The 27923-nt window shown below is 41.1% G+C and overlaps 1 protein-coding gene across 3 annotated transcripts in view; it reads right to left on the bottom strand.

The window, feature by feature from the left end:
• The window catches only part of LOC121962709 (nck-associated protein 5-like), a 106040-nt gene that overhangs the window by 55852 nt on the left and 22265 nt on the right, over positions 1-27923 (bottom strand). For all 3 annotated transcript variants that reach the window (XM_042512965.1, XM_042512964.1, XM_042512963.1), the window contains exon 3: positions 17643-17776. In XM_042512965.1, the coding sequence (XP_042368899.1) occupies positions 17643-17776 (134 nt within the window). The remainder of the gene's footprint in view (positions 1-17642; positions 17777-27923) is intronic.

Here is a 27923-nt window from a genome sequence, read left to right as displayed (position 1 = left end):
CAAAACAGGAGTTTAACAGTGCATGTGAAAAATGCCAAAAGGCCAATTTCCATCTGAATAAAAGAGCCACATGTTGTCTTTATCCCTCGAGCCGCACGGCGAACTTTAACCCTGCATGCATTCAGTTTCTCATTCTGTACAAAGAAGCCACAGCAGCACCAGAAATGATCTTGGACCGAGCTGGGATCACGTAGACGTAAATGATCAGATAAAAGTGACATTCAGGAGCAGTGCTGGATGAAGAGTGACAGCCAGGTATTGTTAAAAGGAGCATCTTGACAAAGACAGGCTTTGCCAGAGTCAGGTGGGAATAATCTGAATTTCATGACACTGTCTTCTTCTTTTCTTACTGCTTGAGTCACGGTGAGTTTAAAAGAACTGAACTGAAAGTACAACGTATCTACACTCTCTTGAAAGCCAGACTCCACTGACATAAACAGTAATTTTACCTCACTGAACACAGGAGCTGCTGGTCTACTGCTGCCTTCATCAGTTAGTTTGTTTGTGTTTTTGTGTGACTTAAAATGGTTATTTCAGATTTATTAAAGTCACACGATAACACAAACTGTAACACAAACTATATATATCTAACTGTATAATAGACCAGCAACTCCTGTGTTCTGTGAGGTAAAATTACTGTTTTTGTCAGTGGAGTCTGGTGACGTTAAAGACAGTACAGATAAGCTCCAGTCCAACATCAGAAAGGCTGTCTGTGGCAAGGTAAAGTGGCGAAAATTCTCTCAATATAGAGCACACTTAAACTATTATTCAGTTTTTAGGTGGCTAAAATGCATTTTCTTGCTGTCCCCATCCACAGCAGTACATTGTTAGCTTCCGTGTCCGTACTCCTGTCTGTTTTTCCAAACTGGGGGCGTGCCGACTGACACCGACTATATGTAATTCATTTTCTATAGAAAAGTACCTCATACAACCTAACTTTAGAAAAAAAGAAAACTATTCCTTTACAGCTTCATCATTTAAACACAGTACATTTATACTACTGTGGTATGCATAGGTTTTATATACTCCTGTATCGTAATGCCCTGGTAGTATTCTGCACTGATCAGCCCTGACTCTTGTGCAGCAGCGGGTGAGAATGAGCACAGGCAGCCGGGGCAGGGGAGGACGGTGCGAGTCGCACCATCTGTCCAGGCTGAGCCATAAAGCCGGCTGTAATCAGGCCGCTCGCTGCTGACTGAACAGTCGAGGCGGTAGGCAGGCAGAGCTGGTGGCAGATTGCTCCAGTTCCTGCTTTAAATGCCGCCCTTAATCAGCACAACCTATGGAGCAAAGAGGACGTGACGCGGACGGCTTTAAAGTCCGGAGATGCTGACAGCGGGTCAAGGTCTAGCCGACAAGCATGAGCAGCATGGCAAGTAGGGGCGGTTCTTTGGTCTGAGGGGATTTGGGCAGGTGACCACCGACAGATACAGCCACAGTGTGTGCCTCTGGTGTGTTATGATGACAATCAGGTCACAGAGGTGAGCATCTGTTTTTCTGACAGATAAATCCCTGGTGATCTTGCAAAAACCCAGAAGGTTGTTTTAAAGTCTTGAACTCTGGTTTAACCTTTTTAAAAAAATGGAGTGAACTGCTTAATATCTGCTAGCAACTTCAGAAGAAATTACCCCAAAATAGGGGAAAAAGTTCAAGAAAGTAAGCTGAAAATTAGCCCAAAAAAGCCAAAAAAAAACCTTAATAGTAAAAGAATACAATATTTGCGAAGGCATTTAAACGCAGCACATGATAAGTGATGTCCGGGTTTGAAAGGGTTAAAGCTATTTTATTAAGACTCAAAAACTATTTCCACTTTCTGCTGCAAAATAAAAGATTTGTAATCCATTTCCCAAATACCACTTCCATAAAAATAAGCCAAAAGATACAGAAAATTAACAAACTTGGTACTACAGATTTAACTATTAATGTGCTAGACACACTTTCAATGGTTTTTCATTTCTGTCTCCATCAGAGGAATTGTTGCAAACTCATATATTGCCCTCCTGATTGTGTCAATTTGGTCCACTAAAACCTGTTACAAGCTGGCAGCAGAAGAAATGTGAGATAGCCATAGAATAAATATGTAAATTCGGGGCTTTTAAAATCAAACCTGAAATGAGAAATAGCAGAAATATCATTAAGCGAGCCGCCAGATGGAGTCAGAATTATTCTAATGAACAAAAACGAGTGCCAAATGAGCAAGGGACGCAATAAATGTAACATCAAACGGATGGCTCAACTGTTTGCTTTGGGAGCTGACCTCAATGACCTCTGCACAGAGTGGTGGGATGGTAGGAAACACTTTGCCTGCTCCATGTTTTGGGTGGAGGAGGAGGAGGGAAGGGTTTGGGTGTGGTGCATCAGCGGGGGCAGTTTTGAGGGGTCTGTGGCACTCTGAAACACCTAAAAGAGCCCCTTTGTGTTTCTAAAACAGACATGGAGCTGCCTCGCTTTCCATGCCGCTTCCATTTCAAAGCAAAGCACAGATGTGTGGCTTCTCACTGGACAGACTTTGTTGCTTTTGACAGCAGAGAGAGAGAATTGAAAGACTTTGAAGTTGAGTGGTGCTGCTGAGGGACTCGAGACAGAGAGACTAAGTCCATTTGGAAGGAAGATTTATTCTTTTCTAGGCAAAAAAAAAAAGAATAAAATAAAGTAACACTCCTCTGTGCTCTCCGTGTGCAGAGGGGGAGACTGAAGGTGCTCGATCACCTGCCTCTTTACCCCTTGATGTTGACTGTGTCCTTTTGTCGGGTATTTATCAAGTAAAACAGATAGGCTTAAAATAAAATGACCAGCCCGTACTCGTTCCAAAGTCATCAAATAAGGTCACTTTGTCAGTGATTTTGGCGTAAGATACAGATGGCGTCACTGAATTCTTCAACGTCACAATCAATCAAATACCAGTGTCTAGGAAAAAGGGAGCTCCAAAGTTAAAATACCATCAAATAGCCTAAGACCTTCACTTCAAGGTTGGCTGAAAGGACGACGCTGACTAAAACCATACCAAGATTCATATTGTTTTACTGTACGGTTTTTCACGTCATATTGCATTATAATACATTCAGAATTTCCTAATATTAGACATTTCAAACACAAAAAAATCCATGAAAGGTTATATGCAGTATTCCTAAAAGGGATGATCCTGACTGTGTCAAAATTTGTGTGATTTTACTGGGCATATTTTTCAGACATTTATGGGGAAAGTCACCTAAAATAACATAATAACAACCATAAGTTCCTGGTATTTATTTGTGGAACAGTTCCATGTTACATTCTGTTGATAATTTATCAGGTTATATAGGTTAAGTTATGTCTGGTTTTTAAATACTGCTTCAGGTGGCCCTTTTTAATTTTGAGCGCCAGCCCTCTAAAAGTCTATGCACAGCCCTGCTCCACTGTAATCACCAGTTTTATACCTGCAACCACTGAGAAATCCTAAAGTTGTCCAAAAAAGACATATATAATGTTTTATCTCTGTGGCGAGGTGAATAATCTGCCTTTCATCTAATTTTCCTCAATAACTCATGCAGTGCAACAAAAAAAAACAAAAACAAAATGCCCTGCACAATTACCTCCCTGTAATCCCTATCGATACTACAATGATTACTATAACCAACAAACTGCTATTTAACGGCACTTTTTTTTCATTCAAAGCACAATAACTTATAGCAAGAGAACTAATTATAAAGCGATAAAACCATTAAAAACGTACATTTAAATGATGAAAACTAAGCAGTAAATCCTGCAAACAACAGAGTGGGACGAACATCCACCGAAACATCCCATAAAATAAACAGTGTAATTTGTCATTACTGTAAATCCAGCCTCCTAAAACTTATTTATATGTGTGAGAGAGTCTGCTAAATGCTTATGATGGATGGACTATAACTCTCAGATGACAGAGCATTACTTTACATAAAAAACACACTTGCTGGGCGTGATTAATCTCAAAGTGCTCGCCAACGACCTGCTGAAAACATCATTCTGAGAGGGAAGGAGAGAGGGAAGGACAGACGAATGTGTGTTTTGAAGGGACGCAGGCAAATTCTGACTCCTCTGACCCCCTCGCGCCACACAAGCTGAATTTTTAAACGTTCGTCAGCAGTCCGGGATATACAATTAAGGATCCAATCAATTTTCAGCCTGAGGTCTGACGATGTTCAAGCCAACACACCCCCTCTCTTCGTCTTGATGTGACCGAGTGATGCATCATCAGAACGCAGCGGGACAATTAGAGGTGAAGTGCTGTGTGGTTATGTGAAAAACTTCCCCTCTTCTTCTGCCGTTTCGCTGTCCAAAGTCACAAAGACTTCAAACGACGGGAACTATTCCTATTTCCACAGCTCGAGCCTTCAATGACAAATTCCTTCACAGACCTGCGAGTGATCAAAGCCCTCCAAACCTCTCTGAAAAGCTGACAATCTGAGCTCAAAACTTACCCCATCTTGAGTTTCTCTTCATTTTTAATGCCAGAGGTTTTACGGAAAAAAGCCAGAAACACAGTGCAGACGTCCCTGAGCTCCATACGCAGCGGCATCCGAACCACTCTGCTCTCTTAAGTGACCCAGACGCTATCGCTCAAATGTGGGTCTCTGGGCTAAAATAGGCCATGCAGTCATCATATAAGCCTGAGTGCTTTTCGCTCAATCGACAGACAGCGTGGTTTGTCCCGTGGCCTGGAGTCAGCCCTGACAGCAGATCCTCCTGTTCTCATTTTCTACTTGCCGTGTCTCCAGTGTGTCATTATCCGACAGTGTGCAAAGACAGTGATCTGGCAGGCAAAGACTTTCCCATATGTCCCACGTTAAGCCCTCTCTAAAGGAGAAGGGATCCCTGCTGGGAGGCAAGCAGGCCGGTAGTCTTGGATCAGACAGGAATCCAGCATGGAGCTTGCAGGGATGAAGCACGGCTAAGGACAGGGATCCCCCCGTTTTGTCAGCCAGTGTGTGTACGAGTGTGTGCGCGCAGTCATGTGGGTCTTCACTGGTGATTAAGAGGCTTTGGCTTCGCTAGAATCAACACTTTCCGTGCAAGAAGGAGCAAACAAGGAGGCTGAATGCCAGAGATCTCCGTAGGACCTTTTTTCTCTTAGACCAGTGATACTTAAGGCTCACGGGCAAAATCTGGCCCCAGATAAGAAAAAAATAAATAAAATGATTCACAGTGGAATTTGTTTTTGGGTTTTTGGTAAACATATGATGCCAGAAACAAAAAAAGCATGCAAAATAGAGGTTGTTTATTCAAAAAGTGCCAGTGGAGGATCCCCAGCACCCCTAAGAGAGGTCCTAGCTAAGCCCCTACTGTCCCAAAATCCTAAAAACATCCCACAATCCTAGAAATGTCCTAAAATCCTGGTAAGATCTTGATGTCCTTGAAATATCCTAAAATCCTAGAAATGTCATCAGATTTGAAAAATGTCCTAAAATCGTACAAATGACCTAAAATCCGAGAAATTTCCTGAAATTCTAGAAACTTAAATGTGGCTGCTGCGACTGGCCCCTGGCCTCCTGTCATTTTGCAAAAGTGGCCCCCATGCGAAGTGTGCTGAGTATCCCTGATTTAAATGCTGGCTTGTTTATTTTAGTCCCCGCTCTCCTGCCAATGACCGCCTGCATGTTTGCATGTTTCACAGCTCGGACCAAGCAGCCGACCCCCCTCCCTCACCCCCCCGCTATGGCTGGAGATTTGGGCTGCCAGGAATGCTTGGCAGCAGCCTCCTGTCTATATACTGAATTAAAAATAAAAGCCTTTATCGCAGAAAACTTGGAAAGAAGACTTGAAACTTGAGGAAGATAACTTGAACGTACCTCTTAACCCTTTGAAACTTGAGCAAATTGGCTTGATTTCTTTCAAAAACACAGGAAGAAGGCAGTGAGCAGTGAAAGCAGAAACGACCCGAAGAAAAAGTGCTTAAAAAATAGTTGAAATTTTTTAATACAATTTTAAATATATAGCTTTTTGCTATTTCAACATTTTTCCCCCCCCCCCCCCCCCCCCCCCATAACATTTTTTTTCTAGCTTCTTCTTTTTTTCCTGGACATTTTTTCCTAGCTTTTTTTAAAAAAATAAATAAATAAATCTTGCAATTTGTTGAACATATCTTACCAAACTGCTTGTTGCCTTTTTCCCACGCCTTGAAAGAAGTCAAGCCAATTTACTCAGGGCTCAAAGCTCTAAATACTTGTGAAACGTGTCTAAAAGCAGCACAGAAGAGTGAAGTCCTTCCAGGTTTCAGAGGGTTAATTCTCATCAGAATTGGATGACCATACCTATTTAACCTTAACAAGAGCTTCAAATGATGCAGAGATAAGTGGAGATGCAACAGCTTCTCTCAGTCTGACTCTCACTTTATCAGCGCTGTCAGAGGCTCAGGTCGGCCCGAGACCCTCTAATCAGATTTGACCGGTGCACGATTGTAAAATCCTTAATCTTCTGAAATGATAGGGAGAACAATCACCTGGTTGTGCGGTTGAATCGAGGCCATCGGGGGCCCTCGCGTGACTGCTGCATCGGCGTCCGCAATCGCCTTATCTGACCGCGCCGAGGCCCTGCGAAACTGTCCGTTTTGGCACAAGAATATTCCATTCTTCTCCCCTTTCCGGCAAATCACTTATGTACGCCCACCGGGTGATTGCCTAGCTTAACCTAAGCCACTCTTATCCTCTTAGAGCTGTTTTGCAGAAAACATGCAAAGGAGACCCTTTCTTCGACGTGACCCAAATGAAGAGGGAGCCAACATGCTTTTGGTCAAGGTTTAGTCCGAGCCCTCGAGGACAGTTCAGAGCTGTAAAAGTCATGCACATCAGTCATGCGTGTTACAGCGGGGTAGCATTACGAGGGTCCGTGCCCCTCGTGACCTTTAACCTGATCAACAAGACACACATGCCACAGAAAAAAGAGATCAAGAGGCCAAAGCGTTTAGTATTCTTCGACAGTCGTATTTCATTTTGATATCTGTTGACCAACTGCTGCGAAAAGGAGCTTTTTCTGGGTTTTCTTTTACACAGGATGCCCATTTAACATTAGAGTGCTTTATCAAAATACACTTACAAATAAATGGTTCATATAAATATTGGTGGTTTCTTTCACTCCCTCCAAACTCTTAGCACTCAGCAGTTTTTTATTTAATAAAATTTTATTTCATTATTATTATTACTGATATTTTATGATTTTGTTTTCTTCTATTATTATTTTCATAATTCTTTTACCCTAAACAACAATTTAATTTAACCTTTTTCTTTCCTTTTTTAGTTGTTACTAAAAGAAGGAGCTTTTTTTGCCTATATAACATCAGAAAACTATATCAAAATACACATGGGATTAAGTGATTCATATAAATATTCAAGTTTTATTTTCATTTTTTTCATGATTTTTTTTTTAAATTATGTATAACTACTAAAATATTATTACTGTACATATTTTTTATCATTGTTGTTATTTTCATCATTATTATTGCTGCAATAATTATCATTAATATCTTCATTATTTAATAATTTTTTGATTTAAATTATTGGATTCTTATTTTACCCTTTTTCCTGTATTTCTTTTTTATTTGTTATGTTCTAAGCATGTGTTATAAATAATTGGTAAGTCACCTTGTTTTTCTTTGTATATTCGTTGATGATTTTCAACTATTTTCAGCTATTTTACATTTTACTGCTGTGAAAAGGAGCTTTTTTTATACACAAGATGTCTATTTAACATCAGAGTAATTCACTGAAATACACTCAAGATTAAATGATTCATATGAATAGTTTACCGACCTCTTTTTCCTTTGAGTCTAACTAATTTCCACTTCATAGAAACGTCTTAAAATGTGAGGTTCTGACTTGATGCAATTGAGGACAAGTCTTTCGAGAGTATAAATTAAAAGAGACATATGGAGAGAACCAGATTTTAGTTCTTCATCCCTCCAGCATTCCCGCTACATTTGGAAGGATTTAGAGTGCAAATTCATGACATGTTCACCTCTGGCCAAAGGAAGCAGTTAGCAATGAAGAGGCCGTTGTTTCTCGAGAGCATCTCGCAGGAGCCTTGTGTCTCCAACAGGCATATGTGCTCCACATGTGAGACTGAGGAAGACATCCCAGTGGGAAACCTTGTTGACAGCATGGAGTCCATTACTTACACCGGGAGCCGGGAGGATGGGGTAGTAGGTGGGTCAGGTTGGAGAGCAGGGGCGGATGACGTATGGATAAATCCAAATGTCAAGCTGCATGTTGAGCTTAAATGATTATATTAAAGGAGAACCTCACCTGGCAAATGACTGAATTTGAATTGAATTCTTGAGCAAAATGTTGCTTTCCTTGCATGCCTCCATGGTGAATAAGAGTCCAAAAAAACCTGAGAAAACTTTCAATAAATAAAAATCACCAGGGTCCATGTCTTTCAACAGCAAAACTACATTAAAACCTTCTGCTTACAAACTCTCATTTAACTCGTGCAGTATCATTTATCCAATCACACCCAAACAGACGACTTTCTCCAACTCTCGATGGGGTCTGGCTTTGAATCGAACAAACTAGCTGATCGAGACATCGATCTTCACACTGGCTTTCTTTCTCCTAAATAATCTTAGATCACTACTGCAGGTTTATAAAGAACTAAATAGTTTAGGGTCCAAATGCATTTCTGACCTATTTTACACTATAAACCATCGAGACCTCTCAGGTTAGCTGGGACAAGTCTGCTTTGTGTTTTTTTTATTTCTTACACTACACTGTAATATGATTTATTGAGTTTTATGCCTGTCTCAGTATATTTTGGCTTGTTTTAATTTTTAGGCTATATAGCAGTGTTTTTAATGGCATTTTACCATGTTTCTTTTGCACTCTGTCTTCGTGCTTTTGATGTTTTATGTAGAGCATTTTGCATTGCCTTTGAGTTTCCGAAATGTGCTACACACATAAACTTGACTTGCCTTGCCTGGACCAGCAGCTCCCGTGTTCAGCAAGGTAAAATGAGTGTTTTTGTCAGTGGAGTCTGGCTTTGAGGAGAGCACAGATAAGTTTTACTTTTAGTTTAGTTCCGTGTTGGAAAGGGCTAAATGAAAATTTGATTATACTGCACGAGTTGTGTGTTTAATTCATCAAGAGGTTTTGAGTTTTTTGGATCCTTCTTTTACTGGAGGCGTGCAAGAAAAAATAGAGTTTTCTTCACAAATTTGGGGGGTGACGTATTCATTTCAGTATCAGTGAACTAATTTTTATATTTGATTAAAATTTACAGTCATTTTAAAGCAAATGTGCCAAGATATCACACAGGCAGGCGAGTGAACTGACCCCGTATAGGAGCAAATGTCAAGAATTTTTCATTAAAACCTCTTTTTATGATGCATTTACAAAGAATTATCTTATAAAACACGATACACAGAGCATAACAGCAGCCTCTGAGTATATGTGTCAACCAGAGCAGCTGCCAGACTACCAAATCTATACTGCAACCATGAGGTCAGTTTGAATTACATGCTGTTTGGCTTTAGGCTACAATCTGCGAGCACCAGCTTCACAAGCAGGGAGAGAGAGAGCAGACGAGCTATCATGATGTGAGCATGGATGCCCTACTTCCCCAAAAGCTTGTAATCTGACCTCTTTCAGCATGCCTATAAACATCATAACCAGCATGTTTAATCCAAGGCGGAAGCTCGCAGGGGTAGAGTGTGTGTACACAAGTGTTTGTGATTGTCTGACATAGTTACGAGGTCGCACTTTGACCCACAAACCCAGCGTGGTGCTTAGTTAGTCAACAGACTTTTTGTGAAAAAGAAGGAAGACTGGTGGCAAAGCTCTCTTGTGGGGTGGTAATTTAGCGCATGTGATAGAGTAAAGTTGTGATACTCAATTTATGACCCATGGGCCAAATAAGGCCCCTGACAGAGGGCCAAGTGACCCCAAAGCATTTTCTAATTCACAATAAAAATAAAGTGATTCACACTGGGAATTTATTTTGCACTTTTCGTACACACAAGGTGCCAAAGTGCATAAAACATCATTAAAATAGAGGTTTTTTTAAACATCCTCAAATTCTAGAAAGGTCCTAAAATCCTTGAAATGTCCTTAAATCTGAGAAATAACCTAAAATCCAAAAAAGGTCCCAAAATAATAGAAACGTTTTAAAATCTGTGAAATGTCTCAAAACACTAGAAAAGTGATAAAATCCTAGAAATGTCCCAAAATCCAAGAAATGTTCCAAAATTCTAGAAACATGTATGGGGCTGGTGCAACCGGCCCCTGGCCTCCTGTTGTTGTGCAAAATGTGGCCCCCGAGCAAAGCAAGCTGAGCGTCCCTGCTGTAGAACAACCCAAATTAAGCTCAATCAGACATAACTCCCTGTTCAAATATGGAAGTTAAAGAGAGGGGCTGGAATGAACCAATAAATCCTCTAAATATGAGGTGCTCCCAAAATAGTCCAGACACCTATTATCTATTTAACAGCCGCAGTCCCCATTGGGCAGGAGCGAGGAAGTGACTTCAAAAAGACTGACCCCCCTCCATCCTGTTAATGACCCCAGATGTGTCGTCTTGAACAGGGCCCTGATTCATCCGGCTAAATCCTGCAGCCGCCAAAGGCATGCAGGGGGGCCATTTGGAATGAAATTAAAACACTTGGTCCAGGCGTGGCTGGATGCTTGGATGATTAGAGGAGAGGGCATTGATCTGCAAACAGAGTGCAATCACTCAGCTCTCTCTCTGCGCGCTCCAGCTGTGCAGGCCGCCGCCGTAATGAGAGTAGCACATGAATGCATGCACGGTTCTGCAACTTCACTCTGCGGACCGTGGAGGGATCTCAACCTGAGCGTGACTGTCCAAACAACACGTCCAGACTTGAAAAACGCTGCCATTCCTCCCTGTTTGCATCACACACACACATGTTCTCACGCACTGAGTAATGCTGCAGAGAGAATCTGCTGTCGAGCCGTAAATCTGCAGGCAGCGGTCATCGTCTGCTGTTGTTGTTAGTCTAGCTGTAAGTCTCCCATATCCTGCCACGAAGAGGGCCCTTCAAGACGGCGATGATTCAAAGTCAAGTGGACCGGGTCGGCTGTAAACGTCCCGGTTTTGCTGATGAGCGCACGTGTGTTCTGGGTGACAATGACTGCGATCACAATGAAGCCAAGAGGAATTTATTTCCAAACTACCTTTACCTCGAATGCCTTACGGGGAACAAAAGCAACAAAAACAAGACAGATAAATCCGAGCAGCGCAAACGTCAAGATATCGAACCTGAGCTTCTGTGTTTGGTGTGTGAGCAGACTTATGAGCAGCAGCCAACAAAAGGACTCTCTTTTTCCCCTTCTCGAAGTGTCTAATCTCCATAACAGGCAAAGGGATGACTACAATAAAGTCTTTAAGAGGATGAGTGTGTAAGCAAAAACCAAACAAGTTACTTCAGAAAGTTGTCCCGAGCAGTGGCGCTCCCGAGTGGGGGGCCATGGCCACCCCGGTCCACAGCTGACATTGCTGTCTTTAAAAGGTTTTGGCATGCTTATTTGTAGTGTAAAACTAGACAACTTAGGCAACCATTGGTACCAACAACATCAGCATAGCTTGTCAGGAAGGGGGCCAAAAAAACGCTACAAAGTCAGGTAAACGTTTGCAAGGAAAAACCTGGAATAACCATTTTCAAAGTTGTCCCCTGAACTTTCACCTCAAGATATCTGAACTGCCATTTTTACACGTAGGTCACACTCGAAAGGTTGTTACAAGTCCCCTCTTTATACCTCCTTTGCATTTCTACAAACAGCTAAACAATCATGCTGCTCCAGTGTGTGATTTTAGACAGCATACTGGCATCGCAGAAACAAAACAGGTGTGACTTACAACGCAACTGCATCTGCCTCTAGTGACACATAATATACTCATCTGCAGTGTTTTCTAAACAATAACAGTGGTTTAACACGGCAGTAAGAGTCATTTACTGTCTCTGTTATAAGAGACAAATCACATTCTGATATACTTTGTTTCTTTTACAGTAATATTACTTTTTATCAAATACTAGTACAGTTAACACTTTGAGTTCCACCTGTATACTACAACAACATAATCGAAATCCGAAAATTCAGTTATTACTTTTAGTTTTGGTGTGCCACCCCAAGATTTTCAGTGTCCGTCTCTATTTAAATTATCTGCGGGTGCCACTGGTTCTGAGTTTGTTGTTTGAATTGAAACTGCTCATTACCTGAAAACTGCCTCCCTCATCTTCAGGCCACGTAGGGCCCCCAGTGGCCCCCATGTTCCTGTCTGCTCACCGGTCATCCTGTCCAGTCTGACAGGACGTGCACAAGGCCTCAAAGTGTCCTTGCTGAATAGACGTCCAAATGCACTCGATGGATTATATTTCTGTCTCTGCAATTAATTTCATTTTCTCGCTTGTTTAAGGACAAGAACTCTTGGCTGTGTCCCCATCTTTTCTCACCTCCTCTGTCCCTGCCCTTGGCTCTTAAAATGTCTTGTGGGACGTCCAGGGTGGGCTGCTGGGGCTGTGGGCTGGAGTCTCCCACTAATCCGCTGGGAGTTTAATGACGGCAGGCCATGCTAGTGGTGGTGAAGCCCTGGGGGGTTGACCCAAGTCAGGAGGGGCTGGGCATGTGACCCACAGCAGGCGGGGGGAGGGTGTGTGCACCTATGTCTGGAGCTAAACGGCCACGAGTCACTTGAGGAATGCAGGGCTCTCAGCTGAGAAAACGGACGCAAATTGAGCTTTTTTAGTGGGTGAAAGTAAATAAAAGAAGGCCAATTGCTCTAGTTTGGGCGACTTCTGCCTTATATTACATAAAAAAAATAAGCATTACAGAGGCTTGCAAACAAAGACTGTAAAGAAGATGAGATTTCCCAGAGTTCCTCTAACTGTCTGATCTTTTCCTTTTTGTTGTGTTTGTTCATGTGTGTGATACTGTAACAAGCAGCTCATTACCTTTTGTCTCATATCATCACACAACACCACTGTCTCCTGGTGCAAGCTACAAAAAACACTATTAAGTGAATCTGAATATTTTTGGCAATGTGAGAAAAACCCATTGAACACACTCATTTGTGTAGTGCAGGGATACTCAGCTTGCTGTGGTCAGGGGGCCAGTTTTGCAAAATGACAGGCCAGGGGCCAGTCTCAGCAACACCATACATGTTACTGGGATTTTAGGACATTTCTCGAATTTTAGGACATTTCTAGGATTTTAGGAATTTTCTACAAGATTTTAGGACATTTGGGATCTTAGCAAGAACCTCTGGGGGGGGTATGGGTGATCCGCAACTTACACTTTTTGTGAAAAACAAGCTCTATTTTGATGCTGTTTTACGCACTCTGGCACTTTATGGGAGGGGGGGTACTGGCACCCTGTTGGCCATAAGTTGAGTATCACTGGTGCAGCGTTTAATATCTCAGCTTTGGCTGGCTTTCATCCTTTAAATTGGAATAACTTCACTTCCATCTTCCTGATTCAAAGCACAGCCTCAATTAATTAGCAATACGCAAATCAATCGTCGCCTGAGGTCAAACAGATTGCAGTCTATTTAAAAGATTGGATGTCCACTTAAACATGATTTGCGGGTGTTATCTCAAAAGACACATTGATGAACTGAGGTTTCTATTCCCCTAATGCCCCACAAATACAAGACGAAATCAATCGGGAGATATGCATGAAGGTCTCGCCGAGCTGGTGAGTGTGCGTATGAAGCACGCACGTGTCGGGCAAAGGTTCACATTTGTAGTAGCCCGGTGACCGAGTTATCTTTTCCTTTTTCCTTTTTTTTTCTGGCTTGTAAGTCGCTAATTAAAGTGACCTCACTGATGTCCCATCTGGCACCACGGCGCAGAGCCACCGATTATTGGCTGCCATGTAAGCATGTTAATCCACTGAAGGCTCCAGGTAAACACACTTCACACACACGTTGCTGGCATGTGCGGATGCTCACTCGGCTCACTCGTTCATTCACATTCAGATAAGTGCTCAGCAACGCTTAAACAAAGATTAAGAGTTAGACTGAAATCCTGTTAGCGTGTTTGTGTGCAGGTGGAGGGGACATAACTTGTAAAAGGGAAGTCCCCCAAAGAGTCACAAAACCATTGACGACGCGGCAAAATTACAGCAATCCAGCATGATGACAATGAGCAACGCCACCGGAATGACAACGCCTGAACGTCCCCGTCTTCGATAAGCGCTTTTTTGAGCACATAATGGAATCTTTGTCTATATTGCAGAGGCACAGTTTCGCCAGGCGTCCAATGAGAATCATCCATCTGGGCGACCCCTGCCATGGCGACAAATTCAGCTGTCTCCACGGGGACCTGTGCAGGACCCAATCAGGGATAAGCTTTATATATTTCTAATAGAACTGCGGTGCATTCTCTCGCTGCGAGACATGGACTCTCATATTGCTGCTCTGCTATCTACTCATTCACCACTACAGTACATCCGCCCCCCTTTAAGAGTCTGACCCGAGGAGGGAATGTACTCTGCAAATATTATCGCTTATTTCCTGCCGAGGTGTCGACACACAGGTCAGACAATGTCTCTCGCAGTAAAATCCGTGCACACATGGACAGGTGCAGTTATGTTGGAGATATAAAATTGGTTCAGACGTGTTTATTCAGGATGATTTATATACCTTAGACTGAGCAGGAAGTCATGATAATTACCTGTAAAAGGTTATGTCCTGTTTGGGTTGCTACTGACAAACCAAACAAAGAAAAACTGGATGAAATTCCATGAAAAAACTGCGCCTGAAGGACCCTTATACCCGGCAGTAAAAGCTGTAAAAGGCTGTTTTTGCAGCTGAGCTGCATGAACAGACACATGCACAAGCAGGTGGTGCTCGAGCACCTGCTTTTTTGGCCTCTGACATAAAAGCCTTTTTTTGCAAGACTAGTTTTCTATTTCTTTTCATACTTTCATATTTTGGTTTTAGAGTTGGCACACGGCATAAATTATCAATTAAGAGCACGTTGTATGCCTGATAACGGCATTTGAGTCTGCCGCTCTTCAGCTTCACTTGTCACAACCACCATATTTAAGGCACAAAAATGAAGACCCCTGTTGCAATATATCATCAGCCTACTATTTAGGGTGGAGGGTATTTTGGTTGCTTTGTTGTTGTTGTTTTTTTATGTATTCAAAGAACAGTGTTTTTCTTTTCAATTTTGATAGTTTTTTTAAATTTGATTTGTTAATTTTGAAACTTTTTATTTGATTTATTTGATAGACCTGATACATGATAAATGTAGAAACTGATTGTGTATAAGCTGCTAGGTGCATAAAGTACAGATCTATATGAGTCTCTTTAACTATACACTTATATGTAAAATGTATTTTCACAGCCTAATTGAGAATAAATTAAGTTTTTGTCCCGCTTCTCAAGAATGAGTGACCTCAAACTGATCAGAAAGGCATGATAACTGGAAATTACCTGGAGAAAAAAGGGTGAAAAAATGGATGAAATGCCCTAAAACTGCGGCGAAAGGACCTTTAACCCCTGTGATAACAGCTGGAAAAGGCTGTTGTTACTGAACTGAATAAATGTGATGTGAGGAGTTTCTTTCACAAAAAGGATGTTAGGACTATAAGTGAGTTAAATTCAGAGGCATCAGTGGAACATTTTAAATCTTTGTAATGGCTCTTAAATATTTCATTCCTCCCCTGGCGGCGACTCTGCCCTCGTCTGCTCTTAAAATGTACAGGATTTTCTCCACCAACTTAATGAGAAGATAAGCAGTTAATGTGAAATCCTCTGGCCTCCGTTTTTTTTTTTTTTTTTTTGAGTAAGTAAAGCACTGAATGCCTATCGCCTAATTAAGGCATCAACTCGGCTCCGACTCCTGATTTGCCGTCCCACACTGTCACACCTCGGCGGCTGCGAGATGGAGGAACAGCTCATGAATTAGAGGTTATACTCAAGTTATGACAAGAGCATTGTTTGAGCTCTTCACGCTTTAGGAGTTCTCCCTTTGAGAGCAAAAAGCGATGCATCAGCCCATCTTTTCCTGATGACAAGGTCAAGTGGCGCAGAGAAATATCACTGAAGTACTCCGACAAAATGGCGAGAACAAAGACATGGCGAGAGAGAGAAAGCCGTATTGATTCTTCAGGTTATAAAGAGAAAGTGCTGATTGCAAGATATTGCTGCCAAAAGTCGACGACTTTTGTCGAAAAGAAATGGAAGTTAAATGCCAGAAACTTTTGTTTTTAATTTGTCTGTTCCACCTTTCAAATATTGGTTATTACATCTGTATTTTTAGTATTTTGGGGACATTTTTATGTTTTTATTTATTACCTGAAAATTGAGAGATAACATGAAATGTGGAAAAAGAGAGATGGGAAATGATAAGACGTAACTACCTATGATGTAATCTACCCTCTAGCCTTCGATGTCTATTAGTCTGACTCATACCATGGCCTCAAATATGAGTCTTATTGTCTGGAAAATCATTTTAAAGGTTCTGTGCAGAAAAACTGCCAACAAGATAATTTAGCAAAGTTTTGTGTTAAGTGAAAAACATCAGCGATTTCATCTGGACTTTGAAAAATCCTAGAGGAAACACGTGAACGTGAAAAACAACAACATCACAAAACATTTTACATATTGCCTACTATGGGATTTTTCAGCACATGGGGCAATAAATATATAGTGTAGAGTACTTAATTTTACAGTTTACTGTAATTTGGACAAAAATCAGCTGGTGCACCCTGCAGTGCATCCACCTCACTCTCTGCAGCTCGAAGGAATTTCTTCGCCGGGGAGCGGATGGCAGTTCTGGGGACGGACCTTTTTGGGCAGCGGCTGTAGTATTTTGAATTCATTAAGCTCAAACCCTGACGCTACGGTGTCTGATTGTTTTTTGACGTTAACAGACTCACTTTCTTAGCAAACATGAGCTACTGTTGCACACTGTTGGCGCTTTAGCGAAGCTGTAGAGAGAAAAGGCATTTGTGAGCACGCATGACTTTACGTCCGAGAAATTTCATCCAAAATTCATCATAGACGTCAGTTAAAAGGCTGCTGGAGGCAACTGAGGAAGTCGGGAAGGTTTTAGATTTTAAGTAATATTACAATCTGTTCCCCCATTGGTAAACAAGCAAATATATGTAAAAAAAAGTTGCATACAAGACTTTTAAAATGCTCACATACTTGCATAACTATAATACTTGAGTAAATATACCTACACATAAGAAACAGGGCGACCTCCACCAGAAAATTTCTAACATCAAACACTCAAACTGCAAAAAGAAACTATCTGTTTGAACTGAAGAATGTTAGTGTCCTTACCTTAAAGTTTTACGTTGACTGAATTTGAGAAGACAAGTTGACACAACCAAAAATGTCCTCTCAAAAAAAATTTTATGCACCAATTTCTACCATTTTCTGCATCAATTTATGGTCCTAATGTCTTCAATTTTGTATAAATGAAAGTCTTCTGCTACTTCTATGTTTTTTTTTTGGGTGGTGGATGAATGCAGTTTTAAACATTGTGGGGGATGTGTCTCCTGCGTCCCCCTAAACTGTCCACCTACCGACACAACACACAGCCTAAATATTATAGCTATTAAAAACAACTTAGCAACGAATCATCTATGGGTAATAAACAGGGTTTTATGCTCACTGCAGTCTTTCCATGACATCAAGTGCTGTCTACTTTCAGCCTCTTTTACCTGGAGAATTGCTGCTGCAGTGAGACCATCTGCGCCCGTCCCAGCTCGGACTCCTCCGTCACTTCCCGGAGACGCTTCTCGCTCTCCAGTCGCAGGCGTCGCTCTTCCTCTAGCTCGTGGATCAGCTTTTCTCGCTGCGGACACAAAAATAAGAGCGGTTATCTGCCAGTGGTGTGTGGCCTAAAGGCTCAAAAGATCATCCCTCATCATCCCGAAGTCATACGTGCTATATTTATGGTTCCTTGAGTGTAAGTCCCCGAATCCCTGAGAGGATGTAATTTCTGCTCGTGACTCTCCTTGGAAAAATGTAAGTGAAAACACAATGTTCAAACATCACCAAGAAACCTGTGATAAAAAGTCTACAAAAATCCTTTAGTTTAATATCCACCGATGAAAAACAAGAGGAGAGGGGCACGATGGCATTTTAAGCAGCCTGATTGGCATTATTTCCATAGTTTGTTGTTACTTTGAAATGTTTTAATGATCCTCCCCTTCAGTCTGTTGCCATGACAGAAAGTTCACACTAAATGTCAAGCAACAGCCTGGTCTCGCACACCTCAATCTTTCTCCTCATTTACTTTCAGCGCTGAGCTACGAAATTAAGCGTGCATATCAACAGCATCAAGGTCCCCGAGCCTTCACACTTCCCTTCCTCAGAAGATGTGCACCAACGCTGAAATAACTATGAATAGCTCACCATAACGGCAGCCGTCTCTCTTATCTTCCCCCACACACAGACTGTGCTCTGTTCTTGCATGTTTTATTTATTTGATACAATGATGTTGCTTAGTTACTTTGTGGAAAAAGTCGATTTTTATGAGTAAATATGACCTCACTTGACTTAACTTTTGATGTATTTCGAATTCAGCTCATCAGTGAGAGGATGATAGTAGAAGTGAAGAGGCTCAAGTAAGGTGCAAAATTAAAGCTCAATAACAAAAAAACAGTCTTTTTTCCATCCTACATACTTTTCACCTCTTTTAAGTGCTGTTTTTTGAAGTATCTATGTGAAACTTAAAAAACTTTCAGTCCTATTTAGACTACTGTTTCTATCTGCAAAGTTATTTCTTTTGGCCGCTGGCTCCATGATACTTTTTAGCTCACAGTCTGCGATTGACATCAGCTGACATAAAGAGCAACCACGCAGAATATCTACGTTACAGCTCGCTCACTAACGTCAGCTGAGGTTACACGTAACTCAATGACCACCACTGCATTGCTGTCAACTAGTGCAAAGCGCTTGTAGACTACCGTTTCATGATTTATTGTTGGCAAAATCAATCGGTTGCTTCTTGATGTTAGCTGAAAAAGTCATTTGCAACTAACAAATCCACTCAGACAGTATTTTGTCAGGGATAACCAGGAAGTGCTCTGAGCTTAGAAGACAGTTTTTGAAGAGACCAGTGTAATTACAATGTCACATGATGCCCCGTGGCCCAAAAACACTTTTTTGCCATTAACTTACATTGTTAAAGAGACATCTGTAAAAAAACAAAATTCAGTATCAAAATAGGTAGTTTTACTATCAGGATATGATCTTTTCTGTCTGATTACTTTTACAAAGTCTAGAAGAGCTGCAAGATTAAATAATTTCATTTCAATTCAAGTTCAGGATCAAGCTAAACCGGAAGTAAGCTGTTTCGGCTGGCGGCAGTTAGCCGTTTGGCAGGTAACTTTTACAGTGATTTTGGCAGGAGAGACTGACACCAAAAGCCACCTTTCGCAGCGCGATACACCACCGGGCGACATCAGCGGAGAATACAGCCGGACGGAGCCGTTCACAGTGTTATGATGCGTCACAAGATGGCCGCAGCATGTTACGTGAAGGGCGGCATCAGTTGAGAACGCGACCAGATGTACGTTGTATACGCATAATCCCACCGTGTGCTTTTGGTGACATCTGGCGTCCGTAGCGGCATTACGTAACGTCAACAGCAGACGCAGAAGGACACCTGGAGTGTAATCTGAGTTATTTTTAAATAAGTCAGTCCACCGGCAGTTTCAGGCAAACGGGAAAGTTGGAGAAAGTCTCAGGTTTTATGCGACGTTAGAACCGGTTCACCCGTTGGCAATATGGTAAAAAAGTTACATACAGAACTTCTCAACTTTTGTGGACTTTTTCTCTCAAGTTTGGTTTCATCTGAGTTAACCCGATCATCCTGGTGAAGTTTCAAAGTCTGTGATGTGTAGGGTCTCCACAGATCACATAACCATTTTTATCTGTCCCTTTTTCACCAGAGACAATTCCAAAATGAAAGCTCTTTTTTTCCCACTTTTTAATTGGATTCTTCTCAGTCTGATGGCCTCAGCCACCTGCTCCCGAAAGAGAGAAACGTCCTCGCCTCAAACCCAACTTCAAAGTCTGCGGCCCTGCGCTGGCACGCTCCCTCCTTGAGGAGAGGAAAAATTTGGCACTGCGAGTGAGTTTTTTTGAGTGCGGAGGAGCTTTGAGCAACCGCTCACAGAGAGGCTGAGGATTTTAGCTGACATTTTCTTAGTCTCGGCACAAAGCCTGGCATCTTGTGCCGCTGACAATTTATGACAAAGCAATTGGCTCCATTTTCTTGGCGGAAGGTTTAAGTGATCTACCATCTGTCACTGTCTTGTCAGGAATATCAGCTGGAGATTGGAAAATAACTGGTCCGAGGCGAAAGTGAGTTGCTTCTTTTGCAACCAGTTATTGCTGAGTAAGAGATTTGAGTTTGCACTTAACAAAGAGTAGATGATTTAATCTGAAAATAAAGGAGTTAAATCATTATAGTGTCGCTTTCTGGCTGTAAATTTAGCAGAGGATTATCCTGTCAGTCCTTGGTAAAAGATTATACATCATTATCTGCCTTGAAAGGGGAGATCAGTCACTGCCACGTAAAATGAATGTCTCTCTGGACGGTAGAAAAACTCAGATTGAATCTGTTTTTTTCTGGACTCATCTTTAAGCACCACTCATGGTGTCATCATTCAGCGTATCGAGACGCTGAAGTGCTCTTTCACACACAAGCATTATGAGGACATCTAGTGGTGTGAAAGAATACTGACTGAAAGATGTACACACAGAAAAAAAGTCCCTAAAATCACGTTTTGTTTATCAACATGTCAACCACGATTTAAAGCCACACTATAAAATTAAACTGCAAAGACAAAAAAAAAAAGCAACTGGAAAGAAAATTGCCATTTTACACCGTGACCATAGTATACAATCATATTTCATTACAGTGAATTGCTGCTTGGCAGGGATTCTGTCACAAAAGCAGACTGTAACTGGGTCGGCGAGAGAGAATATTAAACCCGAGTCACCATTAAAACCAGTTCTGCTCCTCGCTGTGGCCGTAAATTCAGGACCGCTCTGCCGAGCGGCTCTTTACACAACAGGGAGGCTCCCCCTGTCAGGAGTAATGGCCGCTGTAAATCCAGCCGTACAGAGGCATAAAGTGGTACATCCCCCTGCCAAGAGCTGGACCGATATATCTGGACCAGAACTAATCACTTTCTGGCTTCTTCTCTCTTTAAAGGGACAGTTCACCCCAAAATCTGACATTTTCTCTTCTACCTGTAGTGTTATTTTTCAGTCTAGATTGTTTTGGTGTGTGCTGCTGATTGTTGGAGATGTCGGCCGTAGAGACTTCTGCCTTCTGATGGCACTCAATTAATTTAAGGTGCTTAAAGTGCCAAAACAATAATAATAATTTAATAAAACACTAAAGCAATGTCTCTCTCCCAAAATCATGATCCAGTTAGATTCAAATAGTACATTTTTTTTCACTAATGTTGCACTTTTAAAATTGAACTTGTTCCCCCTATTTTAAGTGTATTGTAATTAATCCAGTTTGCAGATAAATTCCAATATTTATATATTTATAACTGAGTTGTTAAACACATTTTAAGTATAGTTTAGTTGTAACAACTTTCAAGTGCACTCAAAATATAATTTAAAAAAATACTCCCAGTATAAACAAATTTGGATGATAGCATATATTTTTTTAAAAAGTACAACATTATTAGAAAAAGTTGTACTTAAGTATAAATTACTGCATATTAATCCTGTCTCAAAACAGCAAGGGCCAAGTACATTTAATTCTATTTTAGTATATCTTTACTAGCACTAAAGACATCTGGTTAGTATATTAAGAACATTGTTAGTACATCAAATGTAACACACTTTTAGTACATTAATCATATGCTCGTGGAAGTAATCAAATGAAGTATTTTTGATTTAGGGTTGGACTGTCCAATTGAGAATAAACAGGCCAAGAGATGGAGATGTAAATGTGTTAATCCCTTCAGCATTTTGCAAGCAGATTACTAATATTTACTTACATAGCAAAGTTTTTCTCCTTAAGGGTGGAAATATATTTTTAATAAAGGCACTAAAAAGTTGCTAATTACAAGTGCAGCCTCCAGCATGCAGCAGTTTAGCTGATTTTCACCTCAGTGCAAACAAGCACAAAGGGCTTTTCTTTGAATATGAGTGTGTACAATACTGTTCAGCAACATTGGCCTGGATTCTCACAAAAGCACGGTAGCTTTAGTGCTGATTTTTGTTAACGCCCCCCGGCATAAACCACGACCACTGTGAGTCTGCTGACACAGTCTTGCCAGCAGCCTCAATAACAACGCAGGATTTACGGCCAGCGTTGTAGTAAAAAAGCTCTCCGTTGCTTTTGTTCAATGTATAATTTCAGTGGTTTAACAAGGCTGTTAAATCAAACATTACCATATCTTATGTGGCCAGAAATCCCCAGCAATACATTACAGTTACTTTGGGTTGAAATGTTTATTGTGTGAACCAACTTCTTTTTTTCCTCTGTGGTAACTCAAAGCATATTCTTTAATAAGCTCGACAAAGGCAGAAAACCTTTATCAATGCACTGGGATGAAAAGAGGGGCCAAGTCATTGTTTTGCAAGTCACATGGCAGTCTCAAGTCTTTGCACCCAAAACTGATGAATCTCAAGTAATGTGCCAAGTCCTAAATCCAAAATGACTACAAAAGTAGACAAAACAACTGCAAACACACAAAATGACTGCAAAAAATGGACAAAACAACCACAATAAGACACAAAAACTGCAAAACCTGATCAGTCTGATCTGAGGGCTGCTCAGTCCCAAGTCAAGTCCCAATCAATGCTGATAAATCTCAAGACAACAACCAAGTCCTATACACAACATGACTATAAAATAGCCCAAAAAACTACAAGACACAAAATGTCTCCAAAAATGGAAACACATTGTCTAAACAGAGATGCAAAGGCACTGCAAAGAGCCACAATATGACTACAAAAATGGATAAAAAGTAAAAAAACTTTGATTTTGGGGTTAACTGTAAGAACCCTGGTGTCAAGTATTGTCAAATCAAAAGTCTCAAGTTCAAGTGAAGTCATGACTCACTGGTCTTACAGCCTAAGTCAGATTGCAGGGCTTTTTTTGGTCGAGTCTGAAGTAATCAAATTTGTGAAACAACCACAAAGAGACTCAAAACAACTAAAGAGAGAAAATTACCTCAAAATAACCTGAAATAGACACAAGTGTGTGTGTGTTTCTCCTATGGTCATCTATCATCATCACCTAAAGTCATCAAAAACGTGACTCTAGTCTGCCTCCAGTCCACACCTCTGCTGGGAGGATATCTCAAAGTCAACGCCGTGATGAAAACACGCTCTGCAACTTTCAGTGAGAACATTTACTCGAGTTAATCCAATGATTGAGGAGATAATCCTCTCTCTTCACTCTCTGAATGGCCTGCACTACCCGGTCTCTCCTGTGGAGGGCAACATTTTCCTGGAATAAAACACTAACAAAGCCAGCTCCTAACAAACCGGTTGGAGGAGAGAAAAAAAAAAGCAATATCAGATTGAATAGGCCGAGTAATCTATAAAATGGCCCGGGCAGGATTTTATACCGAGCCATATATCTGAAACAAGTCCAGATTTGGGATTAAATTTGACCTCTGCTGCTGCTGCTTTCATTTCCTGCTTGATAAAAAAAAATTTAACCATCTAGATATGGCAGAATTTATCACCAGCATGTAAAGCTTGAGATTGAATGAGATGCTATTGATTTCAGTGCACTGGGTGTATTTAAATAAATGGGATCAAAGAGATATGGGGAGCACTTCCTCCACCTCTATATCAACTAAAATTGTATTAGTTGCAGAATGAGCCATGCTGCTGTAATTGGACTGCATTAGATGGTAATGGTATTCATCCGAGCTGAATTACTAGTAGACTCGAACCCCCCTGATACCCTCCAAGATCCACAGAGGACTCTAAATTAATTAGAGACCTCTGGCTCTCCTTGTTGTGCCTGCATGCTGCCTCCTGTAAAAGAAGAGCCGCAGTGTTATCAGGTTAAGTGCATACAGTGGCTCTGATTCTGTCCATCTGCAACTGTGTTCATGCAGGGTTTGGGGTACAGTTCAGGGGGCTCAATAATCTCTTCATTACACACAAACCCCCCCCTCGCCTCGGTTTTCGGAGCTCTTTGCCTAATCAAAGGGCCGGGAGCGGATCTCTGGCTCGCTGCTAAAGCAAACATCAGGGACACAATACACCGCGCAGGTTCTTCATTCATAAATAAAACATGGCTGTTTGTGCATGTGCGCCCGTCAGCAATTCAAATGAAAGTGTAACATGAGGAGGATTTTTGGCCGCGCGGGGCACATGTGAAACGCCGGGTCGGATAAAAACAAAGGTATTTATGCTTCAAAAAGTGTATTTGAATCTCAGGATACAGTGTTATGTGTTTATATGTGCTTGTTTATTGATATGTGTTTATTTAAAGGGATAGTTCAGATGTTTTTAAGAGGGTTTGTATGAAGTACTTATCAATAGTCAGTGTATTACATACAATAGATGTCCGTCGGCATGCCCCCAGTTTGAAGAAGCAGGCTGGAGTCTGACATGGGAGCTAAGCAATGTTGTGGATGGGGGGCAGTGAAAAAAAATATTTTAGCCACATATGAAAAGTCCAACCTAAAAAAAAGAATCAATATCAGTTTAAGAGTACGTTATATTTAGAGTAATTTCACTGCTTTACCTTCATGTCAGACAGCAATTTCCGACTGGAAAATAAAGCCATTAACTCGCTCTCTTTCAGGCCAGACTCCACCAAGAAAAGCAGTGATTTAACATCACTGAACACAGGAGCTGCTGGCCTACTGCTGCCTCGATCAGTTAACTTGCTTGTGTTATTGTTTAACCTTGATGTGTCAAAGAGTTAGTTCAGATTCACCAAAGTCGCACAATAGCACAAAGCGATCGTCGAATCGAAGCAGCTGTGGACCAACAGCTCCTGTGTTCAGTGAGCTCAAATGAGTGTTTTAGTCAATGGAGTCTGGTGGCTTTGATAAGAGCACAGATGGGGAGCCCTTTGAAACCTGTGTTAAACTGGCTTGATTTCTTTAAAAAGAAAAAAAAAACATGGGAAGAAGGAAATGAGCAACTTAAAAATAAATTTCACAACAGTTAGCAAGAAATTCGTCAAAAATTGCAAGAAATAATATATAATAATATAATATATAATAAAAAATAGCAAGAAAAAATGCATTAAATTAGTCAAAAGTTACAAGGAAATAGTATAAGAACAAAAAGCAAAAAAAAGAAAAGTAAAAACAAACAGGAAAAGGGCCTTTTTTTCTGTACCTGAATTACATAATTATACAATTGTGATTATTTGAAAATAATAGTTTCTAGATATTTTTGATAAGATCTACTCTTTTTTTCATCTTTAACTATTTTTTTGCACTTTGTGGCACATTTCCTGCCAAGTTGCACATTATGTTTTTCTAATGTTTTGTTTCCTATATTTTAGGTGGGGCTTTTCTTAGGTGGCTAAAATACATTTTGCGGCTGGCCCCCCATCCACAGCAGTGCATTGCTTAGCTTTAGTGTCAGACTTTAGTCTGCTTCTTCAAACTGGAGCTGTGTCAACTGTCATCTACTGTACCTAACATACTGTCTTTTAATAAGTAGCCCATACAATGCTGCTTTATTAAAATCCCTGAACTATTCCTTTAAGATGACTTGTTTTAGAAATAAAGCAGTTTTATTCAGTAAAAGTCGGCGTCCCTCAGGGCTCCATCAATTCAATTATCATGGAGAGCCACTACATTAGAGCACCACTTCTCCCTCAGACCGCCGCAGGCACTATAGCAAATAATACACACACCCCAGGAATATGCTAAATCATACGAGTGGCCCATTTATCATTGCCAAGGGAGCCCCCCCTCCACACCAGCCCACGCACTCCGAGTCATTCAGTCACAGAGTAGGTGAAAGGGACGGTGTGGAGATGCGATTTGGGCCTGGCTGTCAGCGCTCGTCACCCGGTGAATGTGCCGAGCGCTGGGGGGAACCCCTCGCCGCTGTCCGTGGCTGATAAGGCCAATCTGCGGAGACAGCACCTGAGTCCCCAAACCTCCACGCTGTCACACAGCGTCCAAACAGCTGTCAGAAACACTCTATGAAGGTCCCTCAGCGCTGCATCTCCATGAGGACCGGAGTCTCTTAAATCTGGGAGCCCCTCGAAAACCTTTCTTTATCTACTGAAAGCACGCAACAAAAGATGTCCATCCTGGCGATGCTTTTTATGGGAGTTTAAACATCAATAAATCATTGTCAAATAAACCAAGATATGGTCTAATTAACACAAACTAATTAAATGGTATTTATGCCAAGTGGAAGCCCTAACTCAAACAACATCAGGGGAACTGTGCTCAATATTATCACTGCCAATTTACTGCTGTCCAACTTGGAAAGCTTTGCAATCCACAAGATTTCTTGTATAAATATGACCCAGTTCAGAAAAAGATGCAGTGTGGAGGATGCCAATTCTCAGTTGTTATTTTCTTAAAGGAATACTTTAGCCCCCTTATGGCCATTTCACCATCAATTACTCACCCAGTGTTAGTTTGAATTTGTGAAGAGAACTTTGTTTTTCTTGCATCCCTCCACAGTGGATGAGAATCCAAAAACTGACAGAATTCGCTATGAATTTACATAAATGGAGTCCAGGTTTATCAGCAGCAAAAATATCGCAAAACATTCATTTACACACTCTCACACAGCTCGTGCAGTACAGTCCAAGTGTTATTTATTACTCATATGCTCAGTACTTCCCAAACATACATCCCTTTCCAACAGGGAACTTAACTTAAATTGAAACTTATCTTTGCTCTCTTCAAAACCAGACTCCACTGATAAAAACTGGAATTTTACCTCACTGAACACAGGAGCTGCTGGTCTACGACTGCCTGGATCAGTTAGTTTGCTGGGGTTACAATGTGACATTTTTGAATCTGAAGAAAGCCTTTTAACACCAAAGTAATACAATAACACAAACTGCCTAACTGATGGAGGCAGCGTTAGACCAGCAGCTCCTGTGTTCAGTGAGGTTAAGTTACTGTTTTAGTCAATAGAGTCTGGTTTTGAGGAGAGCATGGATAGGTTTAACTTTTAGATCAGTTTCAGTTAGAAATTGTGGTCTGTTTGGGAAGCATTAAGCATACCAATGAATAAATGAGCCTTGGACTCTAAACGGATGTTTCGCTGTTGTTTAACGTGGCCCCATATGACGTCAATTTACTGAGGATTCTTTCTATTTTGGAGTCACTGTTTTTGGTGGAGGCGTGCAATAAAAGAACAGTTTTTGTCACAAACTGGATGTAATAAAGGATGAGTAACTGACACACAAATTGCCTTTGGGGGCGATGAAGTGTTCCTTTAAGAAGCACATTCAGTCTTTAAATAAGTTCGTTCTCCTTCATGCAGTGTTACAAACTGTGTCACATGAATCTTGCAGACTGCAGCACATGGGAAATCTGTTTTCAGCTGATTCCTATCTTGGCTCCGGGGCCTGTTTCACCATACTGTGCCACCCGCTCCTATTTTATATTCAGAAGTGCAGCAGCTCCGCTCGTATCTTAACTTCTACATAAAACACTCTGGAGAAATCAGATTTTTTAAATAAGCCAGTTAAACAATTAACCAAAGTTCAAGCAAAAGCCTTTTCCGTTGTCGTTACTGTGTTTGCTGCCGTGAACGAATCAAACGGGGGAAAAAACTGCTGTATGTGTGAGACTCATATCTGTTTAAGCTCAGATATCAGAGAGCGTCCGCAAAACCCGAAGCAAAATAAAGTCACTCAAAGCGAGTTTATTTTCACATGTTGTTTACACAGCCGTTTCCACTGGTCATAATCTTACCTAACAGATTTAAATGCCTTTTAAATGGAGAGCGGTGCAGGCGCTGCTGCATTTACGAGACTACATGTGCACTTCTGTTTTCTC

The sequence above is a fragment of the Plectropomus leopardus genome, chromosome 24 (genome assembly GCF_008729295.1).
Source record: "Plectropomus leopardus isolate mb chromosome 24, YSFRI_Pleo_2.0, whole genome shotgun sequence".
NCBI classification, from domain to species: domain Eukaryota; kingdom Metazoa; phylum Chordata; class Actinopteri; order Perciformes; family Serranidae; genus Plectropomus; species Plectropomus leopardus.
The sequence above is the reverse complement of the archived record's forward strand: the minus strand, read 5'-3'. Positions and strand labels throughout refer to the sequence as shown.